This window comes from Hylaeus volcanicus, chromosome 4 (genome assembly GCF_026283585.1).
Source record: "Hylaeus volcanicus isolate JK05 chromosome 4, UHH_iyHylVolc1.0_haploid, whole genome shotgun sequence".
In the NCBI taxonomy this organism is placed as follows: domain Eukaryota; kingdom Metazoa; phylum Arthropoda; class Insecta; order Hymenoptera; family Colletidae; genus Hylaeus; species Hylaeus volcanicus.
This window is the reverse complement of record NC_071979.1, coordinates 19,344,039-19,370,448: the sequence shown is the minus strand read 5'-3', so window position 1 is coordinate 19,370,448 and position 26,410 is coordinate 19,344,039. Positions and strand designations below refer to the sequence as shown.

The 26,410-nt window shown below is 34.1% G+C and overlaps 1 protein-coding gene and 1 pseudogene across 3 annotated transcripts; one reads left to right on the top strand and one right to left on the bottom strand.

Moving 5' to 3' along the window:
* The first annotated feature begins 142 nt into the window (after nucleotides 1-142).
* LOC128875559 (PHD finger-like domain-containing protein 5A) lies at nucleotides 143-24,627 on the top strand. 3 transcript variants are annotated; one of them, XR_008456845.1, is made up of 5 exons: nucleotides 143-435; nucleotides 707-897; nucleotides 984-1,079; nucleotides 23,867-23,966; nucleotides 24,064-24,627. XR_008456845.1 is itself a non-coding variant. In XM_054121229.1 (4 exons), the coding sequence occupies exons 1-3, from the start codon at nucleotides 384-386 to the stop codon at nucleotides 1,071-1,073; spliced, it is 333 nt and encodes a 110-aa protein (XP_053977204.1). In that variant the 5' UTR covers nucleotides 144-383; the 3' UTR covers nucleotides 1,074-1,079; nucleotides 2,955-3,391. The 3 variants fall into 3 exon arrangements, 2 of the variants coding, with proteins under 2 accessions (XP_053977204.1, XP_053977203.1); XM_054121229.1 differs by lacking the exons at nucleotides 23,867-23,966; nucleotides 24,064-24,627 and adding an exon at nucleotides 2,955-3,391 and having other exon boundaries at nucleotides 144-435; XM_054121228.1 differs by lacking the exons at nucleotides 23,867-23,966; nucleotides 24,064-24,627 and having other exon boundaries at nucleotides 145-435; nucleotides 984-1,155.
* The window catches only part of LOC128875203 (dynein beta chain, ciliary-like), a 38,457-nt pseudogene continuing 13,324 nt past the window's right edge, over nucleotides 1,278-26,410 (bottom strand).

Genomic DNA, 26,410 nt, shown 5'->3' with positions numbered 1-26,410 from the left:
CGTTGAGGAGATATTAACGGAAAACACTGACCAATCAGAGCGCGCGTATACCGGTGGAGCGGCCACGGTAGCGAAGGCTACGAGCTAAGCGGCCGAGCTTGTACGCGAACAAGTGACTCAACGTGCATCGAAGGCCATTGACGCGGCCGCTTAGCTCGTAGCCTTCGCTACCGCGGCCGCGTGGACCATTCTCTCCTGTGCTCCAAAAGGCGTCCGAAAGCTAGGCTTCGTACTCTCTTCACTCTATAGGTGACCGTCGTAATTACAGTAATGTCTCGTCAAATTGATATACAAATGCAATCAATTTGTGGTTTACATGTATAGAGACTTGTGTAATTAACTCGTGTGTTGTATCCCTTATTGTGTTATATTTATTCTGCGATATGGCTAAACATCATCCAGATTTGATTTTCTGCAGAAAACAACCGGGAGTCGGTAAGATTTAAATTTGCGTTTTAGGTTAGGTTTCTTGAATTTGAGGTTACAGTTAATTATATAGTATTGTGTTAGTTTACTTAAAAATTGTGAAATGTTTTATTATATATGAATGTTACACTTAAAATGTATAAATCATTTTGTAATTAAAATAATGGTATGATGAAACTGTCTTCTCAAAGTAGAATCTTAAGAGTTATAAATATATCAAACATTCATAAGTTCTAATTGTTTTGTATATCATATAACAAAGTGAAATTTTAACTTTCAGCAATTGGAAGATTGTGTGAAAAATGTGATGGGAAATGTGTAATATGTGATTCCTATGTAAGACCATGTACTCTTGTCAGAATTTGCGATGAATGCAATTACGGGTCTTATCAGGGTAGATGTGTTATCTGTGGTGGACCTGGTGTTTCCGATGCCTATTATTGTAAAGAATGCACAATTCAAGAAAAAGACGTAAGTCTTCTTTTAATACGAAATCCTTCTTTTTTTAAGTATTTATATATTATGTATATATTATGTATTTAATTATTTGTTTGCAGAGGGACGGTTGTCCAAAAATTGTTAATCTTGGAAGTTCAAAGACTGATCTATTTTATGAAAGAAAGAAATATGGGTTCAAAAGAAGATAAGCACAGGTAGTGATAGTCTTTGATTATAATAATATAATTTTTCTTAACTTCCAAATAAATAATTTTTCTATAATCACAAAAATTTGTTTCATTAAATTTCTTTTAATGCTTGCCTAACAATACTTGAAAGCATTGAAGAAAACATATTTATACATGTCAAAACAAATTAACACGACTATTTAATATTTTATATCTGTTGGATAACTGTTTTCAATTGAAAAGTTTATTTTTATTTCAAATAATAATTATAACAGATCATACATATAATACCATTAGATTTGTAATAAAACAGCTACACCGGCGAGGATCCATTTACTGGCCTTATCTTTTGTCCTCAAGTTAAAAGTCCATATATAAGTGGGACCTCGTGATCGTGTTTTATATACTGGACACTCGTACATATTTCGTAAGTCCTGCTTATCCTGCGTTATTGCTCGGATATACATTACTGGCATTAGCGGATACAGTTCTTTAAATCGAGAGTCCATGATACATCCTGCTTGCATGTCCCATCGTGCACCGTCCATGTATAATCCGTTTATATATGCACCTTCTCTTGGTGCTATTCTGTTAAATTTTGGTTGAAAAAAGTATTATTAGTAATTTTTTAACAAGAATAAGTAACTTTGTTATTTGTTTTGTTGAATGTTACACAGTTTCAAGAAAGCATTCTGTGATTAACTATTTTTGTTGTGAAATTAGAAAAATTTATGGCAGAGGGAAAATTGAATTTAAATAATTACGTGATTTCTTCTTTAAATTTTCTTGTAACTTCACAATTTAAACACATCTTGTCCAATGGCCATTCGTTTCTTCGCGCAGTTTGTTGCATTATCGCAGTCAGAAACGACTGAGGATTGAAAAAGCCACCTAACCATATGGATGAGGGTAGCTGAAAATCATTATAATCTGTTAATCCTTCCGATCCGTTGTATGCTAAATAGCACAAAAATTGTGTAGAGGGACTAGTTACGTTAAAATCTGCTGTCCAGTTGGACAATTCATTTATCCTGTTCAACATATCGGCAAACCAGCTATTTAATCCTAAATCTGAAGGGTAAGCTTTCTTCGTCCAGGACGGAGGGACGCCATCGATCATTATGTAATTTTGTAAGTCTTCCATTTCAGCATTTATCGTTAGTTCACCCTATCGCGATATATTATTATAGTTAAACGTTGATTATTTTATCAACTTTTTGATTACCTTCAAACCTAAGTCCAGTTCACGAAGGGATCTTTTAAGTTCGTCGCACAAAATGTTCATTCGTTCACATTCTTGCAATGCTACCGTAACAAAGGGCGTGCGATCTTCGACCTACGATTTTTAGGCATAGATTTGAGCGGTTTATCATCTTTTTTACATGAATTTCGTCAATCATGGAATTATTGATCTCAAAAATACTAATACTACAATATATTAAGTCGCATGGACAGTTTATGTCCATTCTAGACCAAACATTAGGTTGTCGCAAAAGTTTCTTTTGTTTCGTTAGTAAGTAGAACGTATAATACAATGTTTTGTTTTATGTCATATTCTCGAGTTGTCTTAATCATATAATGTTGTATGTAGAACACAATGACCTTGCCGTAAAGTTCTTGCATATTAAATTCTTCTGGTAGTTTGTCTAACAAATCTTCTATAATTCCTTTTATTTTGTCTTCTCTGGAAACCTCACCGTCTGCCGCAGCGCTCGCAGTTTGCGACAAGATTTCCAATAACGTTTTAAACAAATTTTCCGCAGTCGACGTTAAAAATCCTAATGGAAACATGATTTCAATAAAAGCACTCTGAATTTATATTGTCAGTGAAAATTATTTGTATAATTATAAGTTTAAGTCGCCGAAGTTTCTCTAAAATTATTATTTTTTTACCAATTTCAGCGTTAGGATGAAGTCCGTACAGCACGGGACTCTCAGCGGGCAAATAGTCGTCAACGTATTGATGATACGCGGTATAATCACTATTTGGTGGTACCAAAAAATCCGGAGCCAAATATAATTCGCCTGAATACAGAACGAGAAACAATCTCTAATAGTGCTGTGTTTTAACTAATAACTTTTACTAATAACTAGACTGCGGATCTTTATGCAAAATAAAATCTTGGCGAACGTGCCTACAAAAATTGAACCTATATAGGAAAGTATTTTATTCTCCAAATATTATAACATGAACTTTACTTTCAATCTTTTTTATATTTTTTGCATATTGTTTGCATTTTGTAGGTTCTTGCACATTCGAATTTCCTATAAATGCATAAAGACACCCAGTCTACTAATAACTTGTAAATTGAAATTGAATTGAATTATATTGTAATTCAATACAATATTTGAATTTAAATTACATAATAACTGTTTTCAGTTTGAATTTAGTGGAAAAGTAGTAGTAGTAGCGAATGAATGAAGTTTGAGAGGTGTGAGAAGGCGCATGTAAGGGTATGTTGAGCGCATGGATCGCATTCAATGTGCTGTGCGCATTGATGCCATTTCATTGACTATGTTTCATCTTATTTCTGCAACAAACTTTTCTGAATTTGCCGCGAACGCATCGACTCCGAGCTGTGATAGTTGGGTGAGAAGTGGTGGGAATCTGGGGAATTTTGTGCGCTTTGATGCGTGCATTGAATGAAACGGAACGGTTGCCTATACGGTCTGTGCAGTTGGTGCAGGAAACAGAATGCACAACTGATAATAGAAGTGCAGAAAGGTGGTGAGAGGAGGAAAGGTATTAACCTTTTATTATATGTATAAGGTGTATCGCATTGTACGTGTTTTCGGTAAGAGCTTTAGTATTAACGCTTCGACCATACAGTACATGAACCGCTCAAGCTATAGTGTAGTCCATAATCCACATTATAGTCAATAGTCCATAATCAACATTTCCCCTTTGAGTATATAGAAGTCTACATACTCAAAGCATTGTATATACTTCATACACTGTATATACTCTAAGCATTTCTCACGCCAAAGTTACGAGTAAGCAGTTGTGCGCAAGCGCTACAATCAATGGGCGATAGCAGTTGGTAGATATCATGAGGACTGTATAAGGAGATCAAACTCCATACGAAAGTTACTAGAAAACTGTTAGCAAAATCCCGATATTTCTACCACTCGCGGCGCAAGTGAGCACAGACTACGATATATATGATAATACATACACATATGACATATATATTCGTAGTCTGTGCTCACTCGCGCCGCGAGTGGTAGAAATATTCATAACTTAAAGCTCGGGATTTTGCTAACTGTTTTCTAGTAACTTTCGTATGGAGTTGGATTTCCTTTATACAGTCTTCATGGTAGATATATAGCAGCAAAGTAAATCCGGAACTTCTTACCTTCCACCAGTTCTTGCTTTAAGTATTCCATTAAATACGTTTTACATAGTCTTCTGTCCCAATCGTCCGTTATGTGGCCCCCATACATTATCTCTCCAAATAAATAGCGAAGATCTTCCCAAGGCACTTTGACACTGTTTTCCAAATAATTGTACAATACGGACACGCTGATCGTTAAGTCTCCAAAGTTGAACGGATAAGACTGTCATTAAGAAAGTAGAATTATTTCATTACAGTAACTTAAAATCCTCATAACGTTCGATTATAATCCAACAAATATTTATTTATTCACGAATGAAAGAACAATTTTGCCAAAGTCGTTCCAGTAGAATTATAATAACGACGCTTACTCTGTTCCAGCCCTGCGCTCCGAATTTTCGGCGTTCGGCAAGCACTGCGTGATAATAACAAAGCGCAAATAATATCGCCTTAAATTCAGTTTCTTTGCTACAGGAATCCAGAGTTTCCTGACTGAAATTATCCAATGCTTTGTGAATGTTTGCTTGTATTCCAGATGGTGGTTCGTTTGTAATTTTTATGGCTGATTCCAATATACCCTGCAGAGAATTTATAATAAGTGTTTAAATATAAGCTTCTACAAACGATAACTATCTATTTTTCTTTTCTAAAAAAAAGCTGACGAGTAAATTCTTTCTAAGTGGAAGTTTTATATTTGTGCCAGTAAAATTTAATTAACTGCTAGAAACTGGATCACATGTTTCGTCTAACTAAAACAGCATTGGTTAATAATAAAATTAAATAGTTTTACTAGTCACCTGAGGTATTATCGACTCGTGAGGATCGGCGCTGGGTTCGGCACTGATGAACAACCGATAATCATTGTGCGGATTTTCCGAAAGCTGTTCCATTCTCTTTTCCAAAGTGGGCAACCATTTCCTAACTAAATGAACATTTTGCAGAATCACCCAGTGGCCTTCGTTCGCCGAAATAGTCATTGCTTCCTCAGCTACGGTTTCTTGTCCTTGGCCCAGGGACACGTTATGGAAATTTCTTCCTTCAGTAGTGAAATCCAGTTGACTTCCGAGCTTCTCTACATCCTTTGATATCGTTATTTCTATTAGTGTTTAGTGTTTACGTTGGCTACGATTTTATTGTTTATTTTTCTTTTTTTATTGTTATTCGTGTAATTAATTTATGGTGCATATACAGGCTAATGTTTGGTGATCGTGGACCGATTTTTTCTTTAGTAATTGGTGTAAGGGCCATAAGTTAACTGTTTATATTTCGCCACAAAACTTCTTACATTTACTTTGGACTTGCAATTTCGATTTCCATTACGCAATTATCGTTTGTGGCAAAGTCACATTATCGCGCACTTTGACTTATGTAAGTACGAATCTATGTATACTAATATTATAAAGTAAAATCCGTATTGTTCCAGAGGATAATACAATTGACGAAACGTTAATATTACAGCAAAGTCATATTGTCGAACTGTCAAATAATTATTAATCATTTGTCCAATTCTTTTGCTTGTTCGTATTATTTGGCAGAGTCAGACATAGACTTTGGAAATCGAAGGGAATTTTGTTTTCCTTCGATTTTCATCGTTTCGTACTTAGTATTAAGTTCGTCGACTCTATGTAGAGTATGCATCTATGTATGTATACTCTATGTAGAGGGAGATCGAAGGAAGTTTGATTCCTTCTATCTCCGTGTCTCCAGTCGCAGCAACCTCCACGTGGTGAGACCTGGTAATCGGTATTATTCGCGACGAAGGATTGTTCGTCACGAGTAATAGCGGCGAAGAGCGAGGCTGATCGGAAGGAAGGCCGGAGAGTGGGAGAAGGACCCTGCCGACTAGAAGAGGCAGGCAGTCGAAGGGAAGCCATCGAGTAGTAAACAGTGTAAAGTGTTATCTAACCAATAAAGTATAAATATAAAGTAAATCAGAGTGTCATTAGTAACGCGACCTCCTTCGCGGCATATCTCGGGGTAGCACAGCGAGCTAATGGCTGCGAACTTGTAAAGTGTAAAGTGTATAGTGTAAAGTATAAAGTGTATAGTGTAAAGTGTAAAGAGTAAAGTATATAGTGTATAGTGCAAAATGTAAAGTATATAGTGTATATTGTATAGTGCATATTGTATAGTATATATTGTATAGTGTATACAGGGTGGTCCACCTAAGTAAGGCCACCTAAATATCTCCTCTAATTGTGGGGGAACAAAAAATATTTTCTATGCTATTTGAATGGTTTGAAAAAACCATTCAAAAGATTTCTTTTTCTAGGGTAATTTTGTTCGGAGTTTACAAGGTTATCGATGTTAATGTAGCTGATGTAAAAATACGTTCAGATATGTACATTACATGACCTTGAAATGACCTTTGAGTTCAAACATTAAATGGAAATATACAATATTGTATATTGCATAGTGTATATTGTATAGTGTATAGTGTATATTATTGTATAGTGTATATTGTAAAGTGTAAATCGTGTGACTGTACTAAATCCTCAGTAATTATGAACCCGTTACATGTACTATATTCATAAACAAACAAAATTTTGTAAAAGCCCGAAAGATCCCATGTTTACTGTTCAGGGTTAAGTATCAGATACCTTCAAAGGATCAACACCCGGTGACAGGATAAAGAATATAGGTGTAATCGAACTGGTTTCTTCGAAGGATTTATGAAAAGGAGGAGATCTGGATTCGACAAATCTTGCGCCAAGTTTTTCTTCTACGAAGGATCTATGCGAACCGACAGATTATTGCGTTTTAAATGAAAACAGACGCATAGGTAAAGTTGAACAGCGGGTGACCGTGTCTAAATAAACGAGTAACCTGAAGGCGTATGTCATTCGATCCAGCCTGAGGCATCTCATAATGCACAATCGTTGCAATGCAGTTTTATTCTTCCAATCCTGAGGGAACGTTTCTCGCTCCGGTGTTTCTGATTCTACGAATTTTTTCCATCTTTTCGCAGCACCCTCTATATCCTTTTCCAAATTATGAAAATCGGGCATTTGACTCAAATATTTAATCCCACCCCAACCAACGTTCGTGAGAAAGTCCACAGGGCTGACTAGATCAGAAATGTATGGAAATCGAAGAAGAAAATCGAGCTCCGATTGCGTTATTTCGTTCGCTTGCATAAAAATCTGAAACAAACTAGAACGCTGAATAGGTGTACAATGAATTTGATTAAATAATTAATAATCGAATATACCATCAAAGAGAGTTCAGTTGGATACAACGTTTATTAAGAAAGTATACCTGAATGGTCATTTGACAAAGGAACGTCAGTTTGTCACTTTCGAACAGTCCTCTGCTAGTGTAAATGAAAACTAAATAAGTGATGCTGTCGATCAAGAAATTAACGCGTTTCGGTAAATTTTCCTCGGGTTCTGCGAACTTAATAGCATTCTGGAAAACGACACTGAAAGCCTTCAAAGAGAATTGGTAGAGCATGTTTATTTTGCTAAGATCGTTCAGAACAAAATATAAAAGGCTGGCTCTGGTCGCGACTTTGCGATAAATTTCTCGGGCTTCGTCTATCTTTACAGCCGTCACTTTGGCTTCTGCCACCTTTATTTCTATATCTGCAGCAGTTTTCTTTGTGGTCTCCAGATTTATCACCAGATCGACGTCACTTAGAATATTTGGTCCTGCTGTTGATAATCTTTAAAAAAGAAACGAACGATTTTTCGAAAGGGTCTTTAGGATTTGTTTTTTAATGCCTTGTTAGTATTTAGTTTGTACTTGATTGTACCAACAATAGCTTACGTTTGTATCTTCATCAACTGATACAAAAAAAAAAAATTGGAAAAATGACCACCACCCGACATTCAAATTTTTGAAATCCCTTTTTTTTATGTGATTCAAAATCGTTTGTACCGCTTTCCCTTTCGTTTGTACCTCAATAGTGTAAAATTTATAAGCAATTGTTGATACCCACAAGAGAGGACTTCGTCAATTTTTAAGATTTTTGAAATCTGTTTTCTCCATTTAATTCAGAATTGTTTGTACCCGTATACAAACTCTTGGGCGTATCAACAATTGCTTATAACTAGACTCCGGATCTTTATGCAAAATAAGATCTTGGCGAACGTGCCCACAAGAATTGAACCTAAATAGGAATTTATTTTATTCTGCAAATATCAGGTTGTCCCAAAAGTTCCTTTCGTTTTATTAATAATTAATACATACGCAATATTTTATGTCTTATGTTACATTACTAAATTGTGTACAATTCATTTCGCTCCATTACTGTTACAGCATCAATGTCTAGGAAATTAGATTGTCTATTTATATAAACACTGCCGCAGAAAATAATTGAATGCAACTCACGAAAGAAACTTTTGGGACAACCTAATACTATAACATGAACTTTACTTTCAATCTTTTTTTATATTCTTGCATATTGTTTGCATTTTGTAATTTCTTGCACGTTCAAATTTCCTATAAATGCATAAAGATCCGCAGTTTACTTATAACTTTTAAACTATTGAGGTACAAGCGAAACGAAAAGCGTACAAACGTCTAAGGAAGTTGGTTGTATATTTACATAAACATTGCCACATAAATAACTGAATGCAAGTCACGAAAGAAACTTTTGGGACAACCTGATACAAACAGGGTATCTTCTGGGTGTATTCGAATTTTTCGTACCTGTGTAGGAGGTCGTCCTCCAATATTTTGAGAGTAATTTTAAAAGTATTTTGTTGAGTAGTCAGCTCAGCTTTCTTAGCTTCTAAATCAGGCCTTTCGGCTTTAACGACATCTCCCAGTAGCTGTTCTTCTAAACCATCCTTTGTTACAGTGAAATTGATGAGAGTCGTCTGCGCTTGTATTTCAGGCTTGTAATGAGGATTGGCTAACTTCGTCTGCAGGATCAGTCGAAAACGGTGATCGTAATCTATCTCCTTATCCCAAATTTTGATAGCCCTTGTGTAAAAATTTCAGTATTTTATGATCTGTTCGTATTGCAAGCAAATTGTATAATACGTAATTTGTGTTGATCAATTAATATTCCTCTAGATGAAATAATAACTTATTGTAATAGATATACTATCTCTATTTGTTCCATTGTGTATGATACAAAATGTGTATAATTATAAATGGACAGGTACCTTCCCTTCTTTATTAGATCCCTCTTAATAACAGGATCTAAGACAGGATCGATCGTTTCCATAATATTTTCAATCAAAACAATTCCTCCATTTGCAATAGAAATTTCGACGAGGCTCAAATAATTGGACTGTGTAAGTCTAAGTACTTGCAATTCTTCTCCGTATCTATTTTTTATCCACTTTATTCCTTGCATCTGTGGATCTATTATTAGAGGCCATCTCGTAGAATTCATTAAAATTGTTGCATTTTCGGAGGACATTCTATCGGTTGGTAAACCTTCGAACAAATTAAATTTTCAAATTTTCTGTTCCATTAATTTGTACAAATTTGTTCGAATAATTATACAGCAATTTCTTTAAGAGAATTCGCTGCGTTATTTTATTAATTAGACAATCCAATCTATCGACGTTTATAACGCGCTCATTACCAGCGGTTCGTTTAATGTATCATTCGTTTTATAACAACGAAACGAAATCAGAAAATAGTATAATGTTTACACCTTCGTTATTCCATTGAGCAATTTGCGCGTCGTCGGATAATAAACCTAAAACGTCTAAATCGGCGGTTCGTGGTATTTTTATTTCCAAGTTCTCCAAAAACGGCAACCAATTTTCATTCATTAAATCAGTTCTATACTTTCGTGTGAAGCAACCCATGTACGAAAGAAATGCAGTTACGAGAAGAATGTCACCTGGCACTGTTACTCCCGAGTCTTTCAACCTAAATATGTTAAACGTATAACAAAATTAATTGTCTGATTTTTACATATCGGAGAATTTCAATTTAATCTGGTAACTGCTAGATTCTTCGTATTTGAACTAACTTAGATCTAACTCATGCATGAAAGAAATGCAGTTACAAATAGAATATCATCTGGCATTATTACTTGCCGAGTCCTTCAACCTAAATATGTTAAACGTATAACAAAATTGATTGTCTGATTTCAAAATATCGGAGAATTTCAATTTAATCTGGTAACTGAAATTTCTAGATTATTTACTAATCCCACTAAATTATATACTGTCCCATTTACCAAACATTGATGTTATTCGATTGATCTTGAAATAACATTCTATAAAATTTATATATTCTCAATGAGAATTGGAAACAAGATCTGAGGATCACCCAAGACATTCCTTTGTAAAACAGATAAATGAAAATGTTAATGGAGATATCAGTGATACTAACGTTTGCACGGTTTCAGTCCACCGAATCTTTTCAGATGCTAAACCATTCACTAATCTATTTGCAAGGTCAATTGTTAAGGCAGTAGCATCGGCTTCGTCTTGGCATTTCTGTTTCTCCGCAAGGGCAGCGTTCATTTTGTCTCCCAGAACGTCGAGCACTTTTTGCAATTCCTATCAATCAATTCAGATCAATGACAATGCCTTTGAGTACATTAGGATGTTTAAAAAAAAAAATTTCTTCTTCTCTCCCAAACAAGGTTAAAGAGAGAGAAACAGGGTACAAAGAATTTCTTCTGATCGTAAATGTACATAGGCAGGATTCACTGTTCAATGAGATGTAAATGCTGAAATTGATAGATACCTACCCCTAGTCTCGCTCTTAAGGCATTCAAGTGATCCATAGCAGCTTTCAACTCAGCATTTGCTTGCGCAAGGGCGGCTCTCAGTGGCTTCACGGTTTCGTTAATATAATAGAAGACCATTATATTTTTTACCCAGCTGCATAGGCCTGCAGCTGCTTGAGACTTTGAATAAATAATCTCTGGGTCAAACTCTAAAACAGTTTTACAAAGTTTCCTCGTTGGAGGGTAATTCATAACATAACAGTAACGTAACAGTAACATAAAAAAAAGTGAAAATTGAAAAATAATAAAAACAACCATATATTTTCAATTGGACGCACATGTGCGTCATCCGCAGCGAAAGTGTTAAGCGACTTCTGCGAACCTTTGTCGTTAATGTAGGGTTGAATAGCTCTAACTACTTCAGGGTGAATGTTCTCTTTGTCGTAATTCCGTAGTTGCGATAGGAATCCGTCTGCACTTCCCATCATTGCCTTGCACGCTTTCCAACTTCTGTCCTTCGGTATTTGTCCTTTAGGTGCAAACAGAACCAAAACTGCTTGCGCTACCATCGCCACTTGCTCCGGTGGCGTTCCAAACGACTTCAATTCGGTCAGATTGCTCTGTAAATTTCAAAAGTTTTATGGTTTAATGACACGCTATCAGCAAAATTATTATGCAACAATTTCAATCGCGTACGTTCTCCTTGCAAAAATCTATCACGAGACTGGTCGTTTTCATACATACTATTACAAATCCGAAGCAGAGACGATATGATCGAAGTATTTATACAGATTTTATATTAATACCTTCATTTAGACAATTAAATAATTAAAAAGAATTGAACGAGGTCGTGTTCAAGTGCGAGTAAATCTATTGGATTCAAGTGATACATTATTTACAAGTAATAAAATAAACTATATCTTCAGATATTTGTATATATTTGTTGTTTTTTTTTTCACAATTCTAAATGATATCTAACCTTATTCAAAGTATCAAGTGCAGCTTCAGCTTGCCTAACAGCAGGTTCTGCTTTCGCCAAGTCCTCGTCGCAACGTTTTTGTCTTTCAGCTATTGTTTCCTTTATTTCTGCTATTTTTCCTTCCTCTTCAGAGACTGCAATTAACATACTTGTCATATACTTATTCTTACGCAATTTTGTATACGTCAACGATGCATTTGATTCGTTAATCAATATATTAATAAATACAGTTAGTCCTTGGACGATTTCAAAGATTATTTCAAAATAAAAAAAAAATTTTAGGTAATTAATATTTCAATTAGTTCTTATAACATGCCAATGGCTTTCTCAGCTTCTGCTTTAGTGTTTTCAGCACGAACTTCTGCCAGGATTTTGTCTGCAACTTCGTTCTTCTTTTTTAATTCAACTTCTTGAGCTGCCAGAACAACTCTCAATTCGCTTACCTACCAAACCAAATTAGGGTGATGTGTAAATTCACTAAATGTATATATATATATACATATATAGAAATATATATAAATGTATATATAAATATAAATATAAATATAAATATATATAAAAATAAATATATATGTAAATATACATGTATATACATATATGTATAGTGTTGAATATAGTATTGTTGATGATTAATCCGTACCCATTTATTTCACAGTTCTAAACTACTCTGAGTTCTTAAAGAATTGATTGGAATTTACTGCATTCTTAATACATAAACAGTAATAATGGAATTCTTACTTGACCAGCGCAAGATTCCAACTTCTCTAAACCATTCTTCAATCTTTGTATCATCGCATTTATATCATAGGTTCTCTCCACGAGTAACTTCGAGTACAAAGCTATTTGCTCCAAGAATGTCTTTGGAGTCGTGTAATTATATCTTCTCTCATTCTGCAGATAAAGTGCGGAAATATTGTTGACGCTAGTATGCACAAACGACATGAACAGAGAAGCCGACTGTTTATATTCTTGCGGCAAATCCTCTAATTCCTGCAATTGATTTGCTGTTAGTATTTTTGTCGGAAAAACGTTGTTTTAATTTTCTGTTTTAGTTCGCAAGTGACGCGGGCCGATATTCACTATTTGAAATCAAAGAAGTCTGAAGATTATTTAAGTGATTTCGCGCATTGTTTATGCAAACCATAAAATTAAAAGTATGTAATAATTATTTTTTGTAGATTGTTCAAGAAGTATAGGTAATAAAGAATTGGAAACATTAAAGATGACTAAAAAATAAAGACGAAAAAAGAAAAACGCGTTGATAAGGTAACGCATTGATAAGGTCAAAACGGGAGATCTCCTCGATCGGTCGTATACCGATTTTTTTTAAAGTGGAGAGATCTCCTCGATTGGTCGGCTGAGTGTTAAAGGACTTCTCGATCTACAGGGTGTCCCAAAACTCGCGTAGAAGCCGGAAATTTTCTTACCTGCAAGAATCTAGTAGAAACCGATTTTAATGCTTCTTGTGGCCAACTCTGAAACCAATTGATGGAAGTGTTGTTTACGATTGCTGGGAACTGCCTGGCTCTGGTTCGCAACGTTGCTCCAACGGGGGAAAAGCAGAGGACGCATTTCAATCGATTTCGAACGCGATCGATGAAAAATTTCCAGCAGTTTTCGTTGCTGTCGATCATTCCAGTTTGTTTCACCTAAAATCACCGTGTCAATATATGCCAATATACCAATTATAATTTCAGCTGATTGAAAATTACCTCGTTTCTTACAGAATTTACTATATTATCGACCTCCTCGTCGGCGAATAATTCTGATATTTCACCGAAAGCAAGCATATCGTTTATAAGAACCAAAAATCTCTCGTCGGCGACGTGGGAATCTGTCATTAAGAAAGTAATTCCGATTCCTTTGAGTCCTGCCTTGGAATATAAACCTGCTAGATCGGTTCGCAAGTCAGTTATCGAATATCCTGTCTTCAATTGCAGTTGGAAAATCTGCATCGACACATAGAATAACGATCACAAATTTAAACATTTTTTAATTTTATAGCTTACTTTATTTGTAAGATATAATGCGTTTTAAAAAACAAACAAAGTTATGAATTTTTTAAGAATATATACATTTCTGGTATATTCCACAAAATTTTTTTCAGAAAGCGGCTAACAATAAAAATATGGAATTCCTTGAAAGGGGTGGTTCGGGGGGTGATTTGAAACAACTTTTAACAACTTTTAACTTTAACTCAATTGTTACATTAACAGATTCCAATTATTTCGAATTTTAAATGAACTCTGTTTGAACTTTACCAATATTCGTGTAATTGTAATAGCGTTGGTAATTATGATTTGGAAATAGTAATTTCAAGAGCACCTCTAAGCCTGATATGAAGGATGCAAGGGATGAAAGTGATTGCTTTCCGGTTCCTCCAACTCCCACCAGAAGTGCGTTTCCTCTTGGTGACTCCAAGATACGATTTATTTGGCACACTTGATACATTGCGTCGTCGAAGAAAACTAAATTCATAGCTGATACCTGTTTTAGAGTACAAAATTTCGATATAAATAAATAGAAGCGCGACAATGTTTTTACAAACTTTAGTTGTTTGTTATATTTGGTAAAGGAGTAGTATACGATAATTACAGAATAATAAGGCTATAGTTAAAAATATAAAATTTCTGATTTTAAATTCTAAAGGTCAAGGAAAAGAATTTTTAAAAATATTTTAAAGAATTGATCTACAACTAAGTTTTCATTGTTTTATAAGCTGCTAATAGATCTGTTTAATGATGTTAATGTTTAAACATTTTATAGATCCTGAAAATGATCGAGCACGTGTACTCGACAACTTTATTACCAATTCATTGTAGTTCACTAAAGCCTCGTCCAGTAATTTTGTCAGCTGTTGCCAATCTCTAATTGGCATATATTTCGGTTCACCAATTCCCTCCGCGAAATGACAGTATATCGTTGGCTCGGCGAATATAATGTTTTCATCTATCTCCTATAATTAAAAACGTAATTGTTGAGCTGTGGAATACTAAAATAATTAACTCGATTTAGCAACTGGAAGATACTTATTCTTATAATTAATTATAATTCATTATTCTTATATATAATATACTATGTATATTCTTCATTCTTACATTGTACTTTTCAGAAATTAGCTTCAACATTTTGTAAATTTGCCAATTTTAGCTCAATTATAAGTAACAGTATTTATATCAAACTCGCTAATTTTTATTGTTAATTATTTGTATATCGATTGTGTACTATTTCAATACTTAAATGACGCATGACTTACAGGAATATTTTTACGGAGCGATTCCTTTAACAATTGGTCAAACGTTTTTTTATCATCAACACTGACCAATTTATCGGAATAAACTCTCAACGCTTCGTGGACGTATAATCGTATCAAATGATTGGTCGTTGGCACAGCCTCGCCGTTGGCGAAAAGTATACCCTTGAAAAAAGAGAACAGCAAATCTTGGTAATTATATAAAAAAGAAAAAATACAACATAATTTTTCTGAGGCAGTGCTTCTTAAATTACGACTCCCAAATGGGGTCACTTTTGCCAGTTTTTACAAATGAGTCTTACTTGGAAAATATTCGATAGGTCGCGCAGATTGAACACATAATGAAATTTAACCGCAGTTGGCAAGAAAGTAGTTGAGATTTTTCCGTGACAATATAATGCTGCAGCCAATAAGGACTCAGCAATTTTTATTGCCGCCAAGTTGAATTTATTGAACGGATTCGTCAAATGCTGATCCAGTATTTGGCTATAGATCCTAATTAAATTATCGCCAGATGGAAAACTGTAATACAATATTATATGTTCGAGGCATGAGACAAGATAGGCCAATTATTTTAAAAAATATTTAGGTACAAACAATTTAATATTAATAATTATATTACGAACAAAATAAAATGCAGTAGAAATAAATAAATATTATAATACATACCGCAGAATATTGAAACGCAAATCTAATTTTATAAAATTACAAACTATTATCGCCATTATTATATTACAATAATAATAATATTCATGTTGTTACCGTACAACACTTACTTAACTGCGAAAACAGCAAAATGCCTCTGCAAACGGGGATCTATCGTGAAACTTCCCGCAGTGGGATTCATACAAGATACGTATTGTGTATTATGAATTTCTTTCAAGGTCAGTTTCGTTCTGTCATACCTAAATTATTCCAAACAATCAAGAATTACTCTTTGTAGGAATTTCAACAATCAAACAATGTACATATATTACGTTACAATTATGATAATTCCATTGTATTTTTTTTTTTTCTTTAATGTTAAACGAATTATAATATTTATTAGAAAAATATTTCGTTGAATTATCAAAGCCAATTCCATTTTCGTACCAGTGATTGTAATCAATGTGTTGCCTGAAAAGCGTATGAGGTTGCACAGTGCCATAAGTGTCGACTTCCGGCATATTCATATCGTCAATGAAATATATTAATTTCTTCATACCCGGTGGACCGTAATTTCGGCCAGTTTTTTTCTCCAAATGTTTCTCCATATTTCTTTGCAACATTTCTGAAACAATTAAAATCATTTTCTTATTTCTTCCAGTTACGATTCTAAAAAGAAATGTTAAACTAAAGAGATATTTCTCACTCATTCTAATTTCGAAATGCATAAATATTTCAACTATTTAATAAAGTGATACAATTGTTTAAGAAGAATTCTTTCAATCTGATTCTTATCTACAAAAGAATTGTAATGTAAAAATAAATCATGAGTATTCTCCAATTAAATATACATATGTTATCAACTTTGAAAGAATTAAAGATAAATATGTTTATTTAATGTTTATTTAGACGCGACTTTGATGATTCGACAAAGGATCAAATAATCTTGACTATTTTTATTTTTTTAATAAATAATATACTTGATTTAGAATTTAAGAAAATAAAGTGTCAAATACCTGAAGAAGTGTAATAATTAAGGGGTATGTTCGCGATGTTGTAATCGTCAGATAGGGATCCCAATTTCTCAGCCACGATTACACTTTTCCCTGAACCTGCTGCACCTATCAACATCACTGGCACTTTTTTCTTGATGAGAATATCCAGGAAAAAGTGCAAACATGTTGTTTCGCCGGTCGACACCAGGGTAGACTGCAAAATAAAAATGTTTGTACATGTTGGAAGGTTTAATAAAAAAAATTCATAAGATATGAAAGATGAGATGCGTCTAAAAAATATTAATTTGCAGTATATGACGACCTGAAAAGTAGGGATGAAACATAAATTAAATTTAACATTAATATTATACACCCACGACAAAAGGAAGTGAAGAGGGTAGCTATTTTTAAAAATTGTAATTTTAATATTGATGCCATAACGAATAATAATAACCTTCGAAATTAGATTTTTGGGAAACGTATTGTAAGTGCAGCTCTAAGTTCTCTAAGACTATTTTTTAAAACCTACGACTAAACTCGTTATAATATTAATTTAATAAAATAGTTTTAAACCTTAGAAAAACGTACTTAATCTAAAATAATTAATTTCAAGTGAAAAATTATTTCAACGAACCTGCAGTGGTATATCCGGATCTAGTTCGAATTGCTTCACATTCTCGATCCAGGGAACCAACTTTTTTGTTTCATCTTCGATGTAATAATTAAACACGTTGCCGCCAGTGGGAAATTTGATCGTTTTAAATTCATTCTGCCACCATTTGTTGAACTCGTTTCGCCAATCGATTAACTGATCTTGAAAAGTCGCCGATCCAAATGCCCAAATACAAGCAACCCCAAAATATAATTCATGCCTATTATCAAATGAGATCAATTAATGAATTAATCGAACGATCGAATTTTCTTCAAAGTTTGTAATTTTTAGTGCATTACATTTAACCCTTTGCACTCTGATGTTTCACCCAAGAGAACCTTCTTCCATTGTAAATCTAATAAACTTTGTCAGTGATTACTTATGTAGAACATACATTTTTCAAAAATGTATTATCCCTTAAATAGAACGAGAAAGTAAATCAAAATATGTTATACTCGTATATAGTCATTGGTCAGATAGATTTCTAAGTTCAGGTTCTTTCCTTGGAAAATGTTGCAATTATTGATAATAGTAATCTTTTAATCAGATTTTTTTGAACCTTATTCTTATGGTCAAGTTAATTTATCTTTACTAATTTGTGATTCAAAGTTACATTGTTTAATATGGCGCTATTCCAGTTTGGAGATTTTGCAATGAGAAAGCTGTTTAGGTGTCCGTCTCTTTTCTTATGAATGTAAAGGGTTGAGTCGTTATAACGTGGTTTTATTTATACCATTCCTTTGGGCAGTCTGGTGGAACGTTTTCCTTGGTCAAGAAACAATCCAATAAATTGCAAAGCATTTCTACGTGACAAATTTCTGGCAGTGGGGTGATTTTCTTAAATCTGTGTTTCATCACTTCTATAAGGGGTGGAACATATTTATCGAATAGTATAGTTAGATTTGCCCTTTCGGATGGGTTCCTTGTCTCTATCCAGCTGATTGCGAACCTAAATTAATCGTGTAATAATTTGTATAATTTGTAATGAAATAAGAAATAGAATTCACTCTTTCTTCGACTAAAATATATACCAACTCTTTTATTATTCAACACTGAATGTTTTACTGAAAACTAAATCTGGTATAGAATTTTGAATAATAATTCAATAATTACTTTTACTTATTTTTTTTTGGTTTAAATTTTTTGGAATAATGATAAAACAAACATTTACTTACGGGTACCATCCGATATCTTGTGGGTTTATATAAAGGATCCCAGCTCTGGAAACAGTAGCTGGTGTAGCCGTTCTGAAATCCATAAATATCTTTAATAATAGTTCAGTACTACAGCTTTCGTTATGTTTTCACTACTTATGCTACAGTATCTCCATAAAGTTTAACGAAAGAAGATACTAGCTTTCAATGACAGTGAAGAAATAACAAATACTAATTCAGTAACGTAGTTCTCTCGTTGTTAGTTAATTTCCTGAGTTCGACAAAATCCTTTGACAAATATATTTTTTAAAGTGTACACTTTGAGAAAATGCAAAAAGATAGGATATTTTGAAAGTTCTAGACTAGAATACTCCTTTAAAGGATAAAATAGTAAAGTATTTGTACCGAAGATTGGAAATCTCGAATAAGAGTCTCATTTGATCCGTCAAAGCGATTCTTTCGTTACTGGCCAGTGTCAATACTTTGTTATCATCCATGACGGTGTTTAACGATTCGATCCACATTGGATCTATGTCACCATCGAATATGATCCATTTTGGGTCGTTTCCTGCCATGTTTGCTTGATCTCTCATAATCATCGAGAATAATCTGATCGAATAAGGTAGTTTGTTAACATAATTCCTTGGTTAATATTTTTAACAATTACTAGAAGCGTAATGAAATTAGCAATTTCTTTCAAAAGACGAGGGTAATATGGTTAAAGTCATGCCAGTGGTATAAAGCCAAATGGGACATTTATTCTAAAACCTTCGAAACCGAAATGTATACTTTTCCAAATAAAAACAATTTCAGCGCAACTGTACAGGGTGTTAACAAATATGTGGGACATTTTTTCTGGATCAAGTCTTCATACCAGTACAAATCGAAAAGTCTGTTACCATTTTACGATCTGAGGCTTCGTTGTTAAGATATAAGCGATTGAAATTTACAGCTGTAAATTTACTGTAAATTTACTGTAATTTTACTGACTGTAAATTTACAGCTGTAAATTTCAATCGCTTATATCTGTCCCACATATTTGTTAACACCCTGTATAATAAAAAAAAGTCACAAACCCGTCTGTCCATTCGCGAGTGGCTGGATTAATGATTCCAAAAAGTTCGTCGTTGGTTACAGCTTTTGGATTCAGGTCATTATAATACGGTTTTAATTTCTGGTTAAAGTAAGTTCGATTGAGTGTTTTCCAAACTTCGGTCTTTCCTGTTCCAGCGATCCCAACAATGAAAACCGAATGGCGAACGTGGAGTAATTCTTCTAGTTGAACAATCTGATTGATTCGATTAATGTTTAATTTAATTCTGATAATTGTTTATTAATCAATGGAAACCTAGATAGCTTAGAATTCATGCCAATAGAATGCTAAGAAAGCATCTCGAGTTGCTGGCAGATACCAGGAAAAAAGGCCTCGAGTGCAAAGAGTTAATATTCTATACTTTAGTATTCTCTGCTTACTTTCAATATGAAACCATCCTCTGGTTGTAGTTTTAAATCAACAGCGGACTCCTTGACTGTTAATTCAAATTCTAAATCTCTTTTTCGTGGTACCTCCAAGGCAGGAAACAAATCACCTTAGGGAACAAAGAAATTATTACTATATTATAATAACGATTTTATTATCAAATGGAAAATAAACTGGACATTACAGTAATAAGATATTTATCAAAAAAAAAAAATATATATATATATACATGTCGAATTGAGTAACCTCCTCCTTTTCGAAGTCGGTTAAAGAATATAATAAAGGAAAATTTAAAGGAGAGCTTAAGTGATAACACCACTCTAGAGGCTGAAAAGAAGGCCTAACTTTGATCATTAATTTTGAGAGTATCGGAAAATGAATAGGATTTCTTTTTACAGGGTTTATTTAACACATATTGAAGTTTAAACAAAATTTGTTCAGCCTCTAGACAGAGATTGGGGTATTCGTATTCATAAATATGAATATGAATAAATTCACATCACGCGGATTTGTGAATATGAATATGAATAAATTTATTCACATTTTTATTCGCGAATAACTCGTTATTCACATTTTTATTCATAAGTTTATTCAGATTTATATTCACAAATCCGCGTGATGTGAATTTATTCATATTCATATTTATGAATATGAATACCCCCATCTCTGCCTCTAGAGTGGTGTTACCCCTGAAACAAAGCAATAACGACACAAAATATAACAGTATATTTACCGATGAGTCCCATAAAAACAGGTACATCATCGGTAACTATTTTTGGGACATTGAAGTCTCTAAGGGCTCTCATTAATACTTGATCCTCGGGCCTTTGAGGATCGTCCCTCTTCAACTTGCCAGCGACGACCAAAACCGATTTTATTGCTCTCAGACCCCAGTCATAGTGATCTTGCTTCGACAAAAGCTCACGGCAGAGCTGGTAAAGGGTTATAAATTTCCTAGCCAACAGTCTGGCCTCTTGAAAACCTTCGGCTACCAGCATTATTTCACAGATCAAGTCAAAATCTGGGACTACCATCGCGCAGGGTCTTCAAAAGCAATTTGGAAAAAGTTTTTTTCTATAAGACGTTTCTATAAGATAAGCTCGACGGATGTGTATGTAAAAATCAACCGCCAGTCATTTTGAAATAACATACTCTTATTCTCTCGCTTGCACGAAATAAACATTTGCAAATATTCAATTTTACCGAAACAAAGTTTTCAAATTTTCCGGCAACTCGGTTCTTCCAGCGTATCCAGGATTCATAGTGATAAACATTCCGACTGTTGCAACGAGATTTAGTTCTTCCCCGAAGAATGAAAATGTTGGTCTACCACTTTTGATTCCATCTAGAACCGATTTCACTTGTACGGCAACCACAGAAAGTACCTCCACCGAAATTCGGTTGAACTCGTCGAAACAACCCCATGCTCCCACTTGAGCGAGGCCTTTGTAAATATTTCCGCAAGACTAAACAGAAAAATATAAACACGTGGTTATCTTCCAAACTTCATCGATTTCGTATGATATAATTATCCTTGTATTTTATACGAGCTGTGATCATGTATACTGTACCAGATCTCGGCAAATTTTCGTTGAAATGAAAATCAGAAATAACTATTTGAAATAATTTTTTTTTTTATATATATTTTTTTATTTTTTATTTGTTTTACCTTGTAGTCCATTTGCTCTGAACAATTGAACACGTAAACCATTTGGCCTAATGCTCTCCCTAAGTCTTTTGTAGTTTCTGTTTTGCCTGTTCCCGCAGGTCCAGCAGGTGCCCCGCCCATTACAAGATGCAAAGATTGCGTTAAAGTGATGTAACACCTGTCTGTTAAAGGTGTTATAACCAATCGTGGTACGTTCCCTAAGTATTCGTGATTGTATCTGAAGTATGCATCGCAAATATCAGCGAAACAATCGTGAACTTTGTCGTCCCATCTGTAAATCATTTTATTCAAAATGTTTGTTAACACTGAAAGCTTCGACTCATATTCTAATGTTGTTGATCAAAAGAAAAGCGTCAAATTCTGTTGAAGACTTAACTATATTATTATTACTATTATTTATTATTTAGTTATTTTGTTGCCAGTTCTGTTATTCTGTCAATTCCTGTTGAAATACCAATTTCAACAGAATCTTATAAATATATACACGTATAAATAAACTGATTTCTGTCAGTTACTTTGATCGCAGAAAAGATCATGAAAATTGCCACGAAACTGGTACAAAATAAAAGAGGACCTGGTTAAAAAAAACAAAGTCAGAAGATTCTTGTCGAAAGATCTTTCATAACATTAGAATAAAAAAAAGACCAATATGATAAGAATGCCTTCACCTGTGTCTCAGTTGAGATTGCCATTGAAAGCTGGAAGAACTTTCAGCTTTCATTGCTATCATTTTGGCAACAACATCTCTGGCGTGCACATCGATCGTGCAGATTGTCATGATCTTCCTCCTGTCCCCTTCGTTCAGATCCCCGCACAGTATAGCGATCAGAACGGTCAACTGATGGATCTGTTTCCGCTGATAATCTTTAAACGCATTCTCGAATCCTTCCTCGAGTCTCATGAAGGCCATGTTCACTTCCGTTGTCCACCAAATTTGACTTCCACAGAGGGCTGGTTGGGCTGCGTGATCAAAGATCCATTGTTCCCTTGGTTTCTCTTCGTATGTGGCTACTGCATGAGATATAAGATTCCTCACTGTTCTTTTCATTGCGTCTGTCACATTGTTCAACCAGTTTTCCACCTGATTTATCAAACGTTTACTTATTTAATGAAATCCTAAGGTACTATCATTGCTACATTTATTTATAGAGTGAGGATTTATGGATTTACGAGGCACGGTAATAAAGAAACTATACAAGAAATATATGTAATGTATGTTCAATATATTCTACAATTAAAATATAATGTGGATCACGAGATTTATCCACTCATGTAAAAAAAAAAGGTAGGTGAACGCCGTGCATGATTCCGGCAGACTGGCTAATCTGAAATAAAAATAACAAATTGCATGTTAATCTGTAGGTGGATGGCTATCGCTCGAACCAGGATTTTTGAAAAATATCGAACCGTTTTTTTTCTTTTTTTTAAATAAAAAAGTAGTCGCGAAAAGCATATAAAAAATTGAATTTTCAAGATTTTTAAAAGATCCTAGTTCCGGCGATAGCCATCCATCTACAGATTAACATGCAATTTGTTTTTTTTATTTGAAATTAGCCAGTCTGCCGGAATCATGGACGCCGTTCACCTACCCCTTTTTTACATGGGTGCCATACGAGCGATAAATCTCGCGATCCACATTATGGTTTTGCTTAAAAAAGTTCAAGTTAAAGGCTGAATGAATATATAGTAAAAATTTGGATACTCTGTGTTTTTTCATTTCGCTATAAAAAATTACCTTCCCACTGCAATCACAAGATCCGTAAATTGGCATGTGTTCACCGTCCTTCGCAATCATGGTAATCGCAATTTTCGTACGTTTATCGCCATTTGATTTCCATTCCAAGTTCGCGATAGAATCATACAATTTCGACAAATGTTTGCAAACCAACTCCGGATTATTACCTTGTGAAATAATTAATCAAATTGTTACAATTTGCCTTCGTTAAAGTTATAAAAACGAGAATAGTTTTGAACGAGGATTAATATTTTCTTTTGTTTTGTTTCAGAACGAGTTAAGAGAGTTTTACGGGAAGCAACGAGTTTTCGCAAGAACATATTTTTCGGCGTGATTAAACAAATTATTAAATCTGTCGAGAGGTAAACGAGGTACTATTGATATTTCCTAACCGTTGCTTAAAATATCCAGTAGATCAGCTGCAGATACGAAGTAAAATCTCGGATAAATTAATCTTTTTGTTTCCAGGTAATCTGCTAGAGCTTTCTCGCAAATATTCAACTGAACTTGCAGCTCCTCCAACTTTTCTAGAAGCTTTGGACGATTGGTTGACTTGACGATGTTTAAATTGCTCAATACCTCTCTTAGCAATTCCTTACAAATATAAATTTAATAAGTTCAGTAGTTTCTTTTTATACACGATAGTAAACAAAACAACACAAACACAATAAAAAAAAAAATACTTCTCAAGGTATTTCCTTAAAAAACATGTTTAAAAAATAATCTTTAAAAAATATGTTATCCTTAAACATTTTGTATATAATATTGTCAAATTGTTTCAACGCATACTGTCAGAGAATCGTGTCACTTTTGAGTTAAAGTAACTAAAAAATGACATCTTCCGCCAAGAAATGACATTAAATTAAGATGACAATGGGAAGGAGTACTTTAAAGTCTCTGTCAATTTTTTCAAATCGCTTCGAATCTTCCGGAAGTTGACTTCTGATGTCTTCCGAGCCAATAAAAATACTTTCAAGATGCATCCACGCTCGTTGAACTTCGAACCAGGCGTTGATCACCGAGTCTGCGGTACTTAATTTTTTTTGCCAATCAAGAACATCCTGAAGGAAGTATCCGACGTATTTCGAACTCAACATATTCTGCAGTTGCACCTGTCACCGATCAAACAACAAATAAATAATTAAAGACGAATAAAATAATTACAACTTTTAAGTGACAAACTTGAATTAACTTAAGCTGATAGCGTCTTCAATGAAAAGAAAATTAAAGTTAATATTTATTTACATTGTTCTGAAAACAGTCACGAGTTAACGAATTCGTCTTAAATTTTTTAAGGTTCATTGTATGGTAAAAATTGTATAGTTTCTTAACATTTTTTTTTTTGTATTTTCAGATAAGGAGAACAGAAGAACTTGTCGTACTTGATTGTCTTCGAGGATTTCGATAGTTTCCTCGTCGATTTTAAGAACGCTTAGTTTTGTACGTTCGTGGGGCTCCTTCTGAAATTCGAGACTGCTCCAAGTATCGTGAAGCTCCTTCAGCACTTTTTCCATTGCCATCTCTTTCACTGACTTGGCCACGATATTCTTAACTTCTTCTTCGTATTTATGTAGTTGTAATTTCAACAAATCATCCAGTGTGGTGTTATCGGTCATGCTAAACGCCACCTACCATGAAACGTAATCCATAGTCAAGTGCAAATTTTAACCCTTTGACCGCGGGACGATTTTTGCTGGCAATTCTAAGAGGCGCAGAGGTGTGAATTTTAAAAAATTATCAACGTATAGGGAATAATAAAACGAAACTTTTATATTTACAGTTTATTCATACGACGTTTAGTTTGAAAAATAAAAATTAAGAACTTAGAAAACCTTTTTCCTGAGATCTCGTAGTGGTTTGATCCCGTTGCTGTTGTCTTAAAGAACAAAAAACAAGAGTCGAACAATCGAAATTTAAAAAAAATATCACCTTATAGAGAATGACAAAACGAAACTTTTTTATATTTACAGTTTATTCATACGACGTTTAGTTTCCGAGATAAAAATTGAAAACTTACAACCTTTAGGACCTTTCTTCTGACATTCAATCTTTGCAATGAACTTTTATCTTTTCAATTTTTATTTTCGAAATTAAGCCTCCTATGAATAAACCGTGAATATAAAAAAGTTTCCTCTCATCATCCCCTATAAGCTGATATTTTTTAAAAATTGATTTTACGAATACAAACATTTCTCTGAACCCATTTGTCGAGGGTGTATGTATACGCCCTTCGCAGTCAAAGAGTTAATAAAGTTATACGAGTTACTATTAAATTCAAGGACCTAAAAAATGGCCTAATCAACCAAGTACTGACATAAATTGAACCCTGAACTTTGTGGCACAAAGATAAACACTCTTAAAATATATTATTATTGAAGAAAGAATTCATCTAGGATCTAAAAATATTTTTAGTAAAATTTTGTATACCGTCGTTTAATTTAATAGCAATTACATGGAAGTTAATTTTACGTGGACAGAAAAAGTATGGAGCTAGTTCTTAAATTAATTACCCGCGTTTCAGCCATTAATTCTCGCCAATGCCTGTCCCTGATCGCTGGGTTTTGCAGTTCTGATACAGCCCTTAACGACGCCATCATGTTCCTCACTTGGGCTTCGACGTCCGTGTACACTGTCCAAGAACGTGCATCCTTGTCCAGTTCTGCAAAAATAAATGGCATGTAGATTCAATTTTGCAAAAGGTAATCAAAGTTTCACAAAAACTATTTGGAAGTATCGACGAGAAAAAGTAATAAAAGAATGTAGTGTCCGCGCCTCCCATACCCAACAATAAGGAGTCAAATAAGAACACGAAACG

Excerpts from the sequence above, each read along its gene's own strand:
- LOC128875559 (XM_054121229.1), top strand. The coding sequence starts at position 384 with ATGGCTAAACATCATCCAGATTTGATTTTCTGCAGAAAACAACCGGGA. Across the intron at positions 436-706 it reads CAGAAAACAACCGGGAGTCG|CAATTGGAAGATTGTGTGAA; the intron begins GTAAGATTTAAA and ends TTTAACTTTCAG. Across the intron at positions 898-983 it reads GCACAATTCAAGAAAAAGAC|AGGGACGGTTGTCCAAAAAT; the intron begins GTAAGTCTTCTT and ends ATTTGTTTGCAG.